The sequence below is a fragment of the Sander lucioperca genome, chromosome 8 (assembly GCF_008315115.2).
Source record: "Sander lucioperca isolate FBNREF2018 chromosome 8, SLUC_FBN_1.2, whole genome shotgun sequence".
In the NCBI taxonomy this organism is placed as follows: domain Eukaryota; kingdom Metazoa; phylum Chordata; class Actinopteri; order Perciformes; family Percidae; genus Sander; species Sander lucioperca.
In genome coordinates, this window is record NC_050180.1 from 33010894 (window position 1) to 33020768 (window position 9875).

Consider the following 9875-nt stretch of genomic DNA (forward strand, 5'->3'; position numbering starts at 1 on the left):
TCTTGCATTCATATTTTGGATTTTCTAAGGTGTGATGCAGCAGTATGACAGCATTGACAGTGAAAAGATCGGCATCTATACAGTCAAACCTGTGTATTAGACCCTCTCACCGTCTTAGATAACTCCTGACCTTTAACTGTCAATTTAAAAGTCAGTTGCATGAATATGGAAATCCAGTATCTGACAACCAATCCATCAAGACATGTAGTTGACAACTGCCCCTAGACCTTTTGTGTTAGTCACAAACGTGAGCCAAGCAAGTCAGTCTGACACAGTTATATTTACCTGAATTTGAAATGCTGATGCCCACCCGCCCTCTTAAACTGAGGCAAAGCTCTTGTTTGTGTGTGAGCATTAACATACAGTAAGCTGTCATCTCAAGGTACAAATATGTACAGAAAGATAAGGAGTACTGGAAAGAACCAAAAAACAAACAAAACCAACAACAGAGTCCTTAACAGACAGGCTCACAACACGTGTTTCCACCTCACATCTCTATCTCCATATTCTTCTATTACACCTACTAGCTAGCTTTTTTTTTTACCTTGAATCTGACTGTGAGCAACTGCAACTTTACAATTTCCCCGAGGGGATCAATAAAGTATTCTGATTCTGACTCAGATCACAGGAAAACGGACCTAAACATGGGCATCACAGTGTGTTTAAGCACAGCTAGGACAGACCACCTGTAGAGGTATGAGTTCCAGACCAGGTAGACTATTCACTAATAGTTTATTAGTGGGACCCAGGTTTTGTAAAATCTATAATGGAACCGTTGAGGTTGCATCTGAGGGGTTACATCAGGGCCTCTCAAAGTCCTGACCAAGTCAATCCGAACCTGGCCCATACCTTGTGTTATGAATACAATACCTTATGAAGTGTAGCCTAAAGTTTTCTATTTTGAAATACATTTTCTATTGATCAATACATTGTTAGTAATGTTAACTGTACGTGAAAAAATTGGCAAAAACATTGAAAAAGGCGACAAAAATGATGCAAAAGGCATCGCAAAAGCGGAACAAAAACGTTAAAAGGCAGAAAAACGCCAGAAAAGATAAACAAAAATGTCAAAGCGGCAGAAACTTCCTTTTACTACATGAAGCTAAGAATACTGCTGTACTTTTACTGCATGAAGCTCAAAAAACGGACCGAATGTATTTTGTTTGTTATTGCCAATTGTTCCGGACCTTTGTCTTGAAATAAAAATCAGATGCGGACCTTTGAGTGATGTGTTTGAGAACCCCTGGGTTACATCCTTCCATTTAAATAGAATTGAGCGCCTAGCTACAGTAAAAGAGAGGAAACGTGAGCAGGGAGGCTGGAATCATCTGGACCTGTGTGTTTGTGTTTTTGCAGGAATGGACTTCCACGAGGAACTTTCCCGGCTCGGGGAGAAGGAGGGACTGAAGGGACGCAAGCTGAGCAAAGCTGTGGAGAGTTTCACCTGGAACATCACTGTGCTCAAGGTACTCATAATGGTATCCAAACTCTCTGATTTTATAGGATTGATGGCAGATAAATATCTGGTTTTATGGTAAGTGTGACACGTCTGAGACCCACTTGGAAAGGAGAAGCTTATAGTGATTTAATCAGAACTCACTGATTTTATTTTTAAAACAGACTTTTTGCAATCTATGTCTATTTCTTACTTGCTGTTCGTGTACCTTATTAGCAGACCCAAATAGAATTTCTCTCACTATGCCTAATCACCGTCACTCTTTCACTCGCTCTACCACACTCTCACCCGCGCACACACACATGCCGGCCCTGCTATTAGATCGATGCACACGCCAGCGCACAAGTATAAACTTCAGGCCACTGACGTAGGCTATGGTGAAAGCTCTGTGTGGAGCCTCCACACAACCATAAATCACAATCAATAGCAGGGCCGGCATGTGTGTGTGTGCGCGGTGAGTGTGTGATAGAGCGAGTGAGAGAGTGACGGCGATTAGCTTCGGAGCGAGTACCGACTCTAGAGGCATAGTGAGAGAAACAAAGTGTCTCCCCTGTTCTTTCTGACCACGGTGGGAAATCTGTAGCAGGAAAAGTTAACCCTCTCCTTGATTTCATGTTTATGGAGAAGGCGAACCAGGAAATGAGTCGGGGGAAAATGCTACGCTACCAAGCCGCGGCCGAGCGACGTGCGTTTCCGCAACGTGTAGTTACATTTTTTGAGAGGTGCACGTCAGGCTACGGTGTAAGGTCCAGCGTAGGGTCGGTATCTCTACGTACCTACGTACGTACCCACGGCGTAGATTTAACACAGAAGCATAAATCAGCCTTTACACATACCGTACATGAGTCAAACCCGTGTCTTCCTGTGTGCTGCAGGGTCAGAGCGATCTGTTACGTGGAGCTAAGATGGATTCCCTGGATGCCCTGAGGCAGCTGGCTCTGGCCTGCGAAGCCTGCGGACTTACCTCCTCCAACTCCTCGGCCTCCACCTTCTCCGCAGCCGAGCTGCACTACTCCTCCCACCCTCTGTTCGGCCGCCGAAGCAGCACACATGGCAACGGACGCATCTGAAACGCCCCCACCCCCCTACCCACCCCGGATCCAGCGCACTGCCAAAGATGAAAAGGAAGTGGGCCGGGTAATTACAAAGGGGTAACACAGATGAGGAAATATGACAAAGGATTGTCTCCCTTTATACAGTGCAGTGTGTGTCTAGACGAGCCTAGACCAGAGCGGTGTATCTGTTGAAGCCTTACGGTGAGTTCATCACGTGATCACTGAAGGTCCGGCCTCCAGAGAGGCTTTTCATGAATGTCGTAAGAAAGACTCTCCACGCGGGTACTTAGACTTTTGACGGCTCCTGCTTGTTTTGCTGTGAGAAAAAAAATGTCATTCAACCTTCACCATTGTAACTTTGCGGGTTTTCCTCATTAACAGACTCATAATAACTCACAGACACCTGAATAATGTGTGACACCAGATGGTGTTTAGAGGTAGAATGCAGAATGGATGTTGAGCTGAAGGGACAAGTTATTCTCAGCCCCAGCATTTCAGCTTGTCCCCAGGCAACAAGATTGTGTGTGTGTGTGTCTGTGTGTGTCTGTGTGTGTTTGTGTGTGTGTGTGTGTGTGTGTGTGTGTGTGTGTGTGTGTGTGTGTGTGTTTACAGTGTTGCAATTGGTGGAAGGTGCTTTAAGAGATTGATTGACAGGATGTGTCCCACAAAAAAATACACAGGTGGAAAGGAACTGATTCAAGTAGCCTAGATTTTCAGTGTAATATTACTATTTAAAAAAGATAAATGGTACTTTTGTTTTCAGATGTAACTGCAGTTAATGCAGTTGAACTTATGCAGTAGTAGTAGTAAAAGTATTTTCCTTTGACATTGGTCCAGTCCAGTAGCGAGAACGCTACGACCAGCAGCCGCGAACCGGGCTGCAATGTAACCCTATGGGGCAAATGTGCATCGTCAATTTCATCAACTTAAAGTGCAGTTTTCTCCACTGACAGACTCAGATTGTTATTCTAAGTGTCTGACAACATTATGGAAAGGATTCCTACAGAGATAGACCTTTTTAAAAGAGTAAAATCCTCTTTGTTTAACCAGAAACTGGCTATTGCCAAACCTTTTCTCCAACCAACTCCATTTAAATAAGCGTGTATAGAGAAAACATATTCTCATAAGTAAATCGGTAAAATGATGTGTTCATTTAACCAACCCAGAGTGGTGATTGTTGGAAAAGTGTAAAGACTAACCAAGACGGCTTTTCATAGTTTAATTTTGTGTCTGTCCACTTTGAATGAAGTGTGTTTTACGATGATAAAAATCACTGTTTATTTACATGGAGTCTGGTGGGTTTAGATTATTGTTCCCATCAATCACGTAGACACAAAAACATGGGGAAATAGGGTCCAGGTTGAAAAAAAAAGGAAAAAGTTACCCTTTAACTAGAGTACACAAAGATCCCCTTGCAACTCTGAGAACACACACACGTCCTCATCCAACTGCTATATTCATGTACTGTGTAAAATAACCAACACACACACACACACACACACACACACACACACACACACACACAGCCTCTTGTTTATCTCAACCTGATGGCCTTTGAGCCTGTCATGTTCACCTGGGCGAGGGGACAGCTGGAACACGAAGACAGGACGTGTATTGGAGAAGAGACACAGTAATTGGAGAATTTGTGGATGTGTGTTGATACTGTAGAACTACACGTACACGTGTGGATCACATAACCTCCTCACGATGCCGACGTGTTGGGTAATGGACGCTCAGAGTCCGTACACGTGTGTGTTTGTGTGTAGAACAGATTCCATGCAGCGTTGATGAAGTACACTGTATTGATGTAGCAATAATAATAATAATAATAATAATGGTTAGTTAGAAGAAAGTTAATGAGGCTGTTTAACTCAATGTGTACCGACTGAAGGATTGAAAACAATATAACTAACTTCATAGCTCAGTGATGCTTATACATGTGTGTGAAAACGACAGTGGTGTCCAGCAGGTGCTACTGACCATGGCTCGTATAGTTGTGCTTTTCCTGTAAGTGATGGCGTTCCTCTTGGCCTTTGAGTGCAACTGTGTGTTTCTTAACTAACGCAGGAAAACACCCGATACGTGTTCTTTTAACTCCGCTTTTGTACTCTTGTATTCTCTCTGCGTAATGCTGCGTTTGAACCAAACTTGACAATAGTGATGCTAAGACAACACACAGGACTATAAAGCTAAGATTAGATCCTATTCTGTTCTCTGGCGAACAAAATCCCATGTCCAATGTTGGCGATTTTCAGGCTTTGTTATATTTGTACAAGGCTATTTTTTTCTTAGTTCCCAAGAAATTGTAGGTGATTTGCAGATGAAAGCTTTCCAAAGATTGACGTCTAGGGCTGTCCGCAAGTAGAGGCGTTCTTAGTCGATTAACACTCCTATGGTTTTATCAACAATATACGATAAGTTTAATTTATTGGACAGATCTGTCATGCAGAACCACCACTTTAAATCTTGTGTTTACCAGAGATGTCCTTATAGGTTTCTTGGAAATAAGTCATTCAGCATGCAAAAGCAAAAAAAAAAAAGTAATCGAATAAAGAAATCGACTACCAATTAGTCGACTAATCGGCTAAAAGAGGGCAGCCATATTGATGTCATTAAAAAAGATCAGATTTGAACAAATGTTTTTCCACCTAATTCTGCAATCAGTTTGAACCAAGCAGGCGTGAGGGCTGCAACAACGGGCAACTTTTGAAAAGAAGACATTTTGAATGTTTATTCTGCCGTTTGAGGGAGGCAGGAAGGTGGACCGACCGACGGGAGGCGAGGATCACAGACCGTGGGCACGACGCTGAGGTCTACTAACCCTTCTTTAAGTTCAGGTGTAGGACTGCTGGACGTTCTGAATGGCATCCCATACTTTTGTGCTCTGTTTCGCTGCCTTTAATTTATCTCTACATTCCTTTCTTTTTTTTTTTTTTTAATACCATTACCCTCTTTCATACCTCCACTTTTCTCCATCCTGTTCCTGCTGCTCCAGTGGAGGCTGCAGGTGGTAGTGGGGGGGTGGCAGAGCTAATGTACTGAGTCATTGCCACAGGATGAGGTTGACCTAATAACATTTCCATGCAAGTGTTTTTGTGTATGTGTGTGTTGTGTTTGGGAGAAGGCATACGTTTCTAAAAGTAGACGACATATATTGAAGAGAGAGCAAAGGTTGAAGGGTAGAAAAAGAAGAAGAAATGACTGATATCAGATTCACTTCTGGTTGCCTGTGTGGTTGGCTGGGCACACCTGCAGAGCTTCATAATTGGCTGTGAGCTATAGACGGAGTGACAGCACCTGCTGCTTTTGGTCTATTAATAACCTTCTGACTCACTGGTGGCCTCGGGATGTGCTGGTGTGCTAATGTCTGTCATGATACCGTGGTGCCCTAATTCCTGGCCTGATGGTACAAACTGGTTCTCCTACATACACAGTCGCTGCCAAAACTATTTGCCATGTTTCCTCTTAAAGATCACTGAATCGGACAGCAGCTTCCGGAGAAATTTCACGGCTCTCCACTGCAACCCAGAGCTCGAGTATATGAAAACTACAATTGTCAGAGGAGCTCTCTCAGAGAACTTGCATACCTGCAGGGAGGATCTCTCTGCATTAATGATGCATCAGCTCCAGTAAAACAAACCACAGTATTAGCTTTCTGTGTTCCGCTTTACACACGTGCTGACACGGGGAATACAACTGGGTCAGAGAGCGAACAGGCGAGGGGATACAGCAAAGATGGAGGTCACAGGGTTTACATTTTGCATAGGTTAACTAAAGGGTAGAGGGGGTCAGGTTTCAGTAATACTTTCCGAAGTTAAGTTAGAACTCATTCTCAGAATAATTCATTAGGTACTTAGATATTTACAAAGAAGATCTATGGCAGGCCGTGCAGCTGCTACTGCTGCACGAAAAGCAACATGTAATAACTGATAATAACCGCAATATGTCAGGAAGATATGACGCCTGACGCTAATTTGTAGCTGGGTGATACTGAAGGACCGACCGTACCTGTGTTTTTGGCATGATTTAACCTACTTATTTCAAATCATTTACAATTGTATTTGAATCATATAGATTGAATGTGCTTTTATACCTTCCAGGCAGCTATTGGTTGCAGGTGATGTCAGTGAAGTCAGCATTCTTAAGTCAATCCATGTCAGCGAACATCACGCTCAAGTTTATTTTTGTTAAAATATGATATTGTGGTGATGCAAGACGCTGCCAAACTGACAATATCTGTCTCACAAGGTACTTTTTTTCTAGATTTCTAACAATAGAGCTCGCCAATGCATCTGTCTGAGCTTCAGCAGCTCATGATTTCCCACCTGGAACAGCAGATTTTTTTTTTTTTAAATGTATCCGTCTTTATCGATGCATTAACACACAATGATGTCTCTTTTCATAAAAATAAAACCAAGCATAATGTTCACTGTGACGGATCACGTCTCAAGCAAGTTTCAAGTCCCTGAAGGTTGCAAAGTTTTGGAAAACGGTCAGCAGTAAAGTAGTCTTGCATTGCCAAACGCTCTGTCTTTTTTTTGTATTTCTTGAAACCAATCACATCCGTCCTGGGCGGCGCTAAGCCCTGGATGCAGCAATGGTGCCCTCGGAAAATACATAGCAGAGGTAGCGAAAAGGGGAGGGACATCCCAATGTACATCCGTTGAGCCAGACTAGCAGTAAGGCAAAGCATACATAAATTGTTGTAAATGAAGTAAACTTGCACAAACACCAGTATGATCCTTTGAACACTCAAAAATAAGGTTTTAGGTACGAAGCGTTTGCCTATCCTCTCACACATCTGCTTCATATGTCACTGCACTTACCTGATGTGTTTACCTCTGCAAAAGGCACTGCGGTCATTCATTCACTGCAGTGCTTTACTATGTGTAGTTTATATTGTTACTTTACAGTTTTTAATCCAGAATGAAAATCTGTGGGATTCAGCAGACAGTTTTTTTCTGCCTGGGTGGAGATGTGTTAACATTCTGAGTTTCATCCTTAATTTGTTTAAAATCTGCTGAAAATCTTCGGAAAATACTGCAGAATTCTGCGTTCGCAGATTCCGCGTGGCCCTGCCCATTTGTAACCCAATGCTGCTCCCTCCTTAACTTCCCTTTAAAAGTGGAACAGATCTACAGTATGTAAAGCTCTGTCTCATTGTAATACAGTTTTTAAATTTGAAGGATGTGAGCGGTAGACAGATCAATGCTAAAGAGCAGGGGGTTGCATTAGGGTGCATTGTATCTGTTTTACCTGCGTGTCTTAACCTAGAGCTAGCTCTCTCTGTGCTCTCTTCAGTGTGTGATGCTACCTATCTTTGCAGACCAGTGGTCAAATAGTGCTTAACATTCATTTAAATAATTGAAAGAGTTGTTTATACCTGCCATATAGTGATGTGGACAAAGTTGTGTAAGACACTTGGAAATGTGTAAAGGTATTTTTAGGTTCTTTATTACCCGTGGCGTCGGCAGTGTCTGTGTTGGCCTGTGTCTACACTGCTGACCTTTAATCCAGTGTTGTTCCCTGTTCTTACAGTCACTGTACGTTTTTGTAAAATAGAAGAAGGAAAAAAAAAGACTAAAAGAAAAAAAATATTTATTGAAGTGTGTTTTAAAAACAAATAAATATAATTAATTAAATGGACCTTGCTTTTATTTTGAAAAGCCACTGTGTTTTCTATCTGACAAGTAATCCAATATAACAAGAGTATGTATCCCAGATTAAATAAAGTTATCGTTTCCTGACCAAATCCTCTTGTGGCTTCTACTTTATCTGTCACTCTGTCCCGATGCTATAAGTGTATATGTGCGGTCTCTTTCCTGTATATTTATCCTCAGGCTTGTTCAGGCATATAATTCCAGTGTTAATATTATTTATTTATTCTGCTACATGTCTCTACAACAGTTTCAACAATATAGCCTTTAACCTTAATGAAGGATCATTAGTTTTGGCCAGTGATGGGATTTAATAGGCTACATTTACTCAAGTACTGATGTATGCCTACATAAGTACAAATTTGAGGTACTTGTACTTTACTTGACTACTTAAATGTCATGCCACTTTATAAATATTTGTAGTTCACTACAATTTAGAAGGACATATTGTACTTTTCACTCCACTGCAAAAGATTTTGGCAAAGAAAACGTGAGAATGTACAAGTAGGCCTACAGCTGAAATGATTAGTTGAATAATTGATTGACAGAAAATGAATTGACAACTATTTTGATAATCCTACGTCATGGTTTCCAGCTTCTGAATGTGAGGATGTGCACTTTTGCTCTCAGCTATTTTAAAATGTTTAATTTATTTTTTATAATTGTTTGAGGTTTGGGCTGTTGGTTGGACAAACATAAAATGTTATGCTTTTCTTACTTGTAATGGAAATATGATAATGTTTTACAAAAAAAAAAAAAAAAAAGTTGAATGCATAGACTGTTAATATTAATGTTACAGTCAATGGTTTAAAGGAATGACACAGATCATTTCTCTAGAGAAGAGTTGCCACTCTGTTGGTGTTGATAAACTACAAAACTCCTGGCGGTTTTACATAATCTGATACAGAGTGATGTTTTTTTTTCTCACAAACAATATTTGGCTAAATACAGAACATCAACAGTTTTACAGTTGATTAGCATCAGTTGTACTGTAGGCCTATCTGTTTGGTATTTTAACCAGTGAAAGTCTGCTACCTAGCTAAATATTGTGTTAATAATTATTAACAGGAGGAGGGAGATAAACCAGAGCAGTTTAGTGAACGCATATTAAGAGATTTGTTAGCGTTGGAACTAAATCCGGGTACTTTGCCGAGCGGAATCCAAGGATTCGAAATGGAACTGCGACACGAGCAAGGGGGTAAGCTTCGCTTCAGAGCTCGAATCTTCTATGGCGCCATTTTAATGCTACAAAGCGATCACCCGACGTTAGCATCCCATTGACTGCCATTCATTTTGACGTCACTTTGACAGAGAATAACTTTACATCTGAAGCGTTTAAAGACTCTATTTGTCCGTTGTTTACTTCTAAAGAAACACGACAATGTATAAAAGGCTCCATTACCTTGTACCTCACGTTATGGCTCCGTAGCAGACGTTTTTGTAAAAATAGGCTAACGATTATGTCATAACCACGCGACTTACTGTCTCATAGTAGAGGAATTACCGTATAGTACAGGAGAAGCGCGCAGGCAGTTTCGTCTCACATTAGCTGTTTAAGTGTAATTACTAATGTTAACTATCATTTTAGTGATCAATAATTAGCCTGTGACTATGTTATCTCCTTACATATACCTACGCTCTCCGTCTCTGCAAGATTGGGAATGATTGAGATTTCTCTTGGCACAGCTACCAGAAGACTTACAACTT

At 41.3% G+C, this 9875-nt stretch overlaps 1 protein-coding gene and 1 long non-coding RNA gene across 2 annotated transcripts in view; both read left to right on the forward strand.

Moving 5' to 3' along the window:
* Positions 1 to 2833, forward strand: part of plcl1 (phospholipase C like 1) — a 102645-nt gene extending 99812 nt beyond the window's left edge. Inside the window, exons 11-12 of the mRNA XM_031297403.2 lie at positions 1357 to 1466; positions 2332 to 2833. Of these exons, the coding sequence (XP_031153263.1) occupies positions 1357 to 1466; positions 2332 to 2526 (305 nt within the window). The 3' untranslated portion in view covers positions 2527 to 2833. The remainder of the gene's footprint in view (positions 1 to 1356; positions 1467 to 2331) is intronic.
* A 678-nt stretch (positions 2834 to 3511) lies between these two features.
* LOC116048391 lies at positions 3512 to 6044 on the forward strand. The gene is made up of 2 exons (XR_004104624.2): positions 3512 to 4994; positions 5039 to 6044. It is a non-coding gene; the product is annotated as an uncharacterized LOC116048391 (long non-coding RNA).
* The last annotated feature ends 3831 nt before the right edge of the window (positions 6045 to 9875 follow it).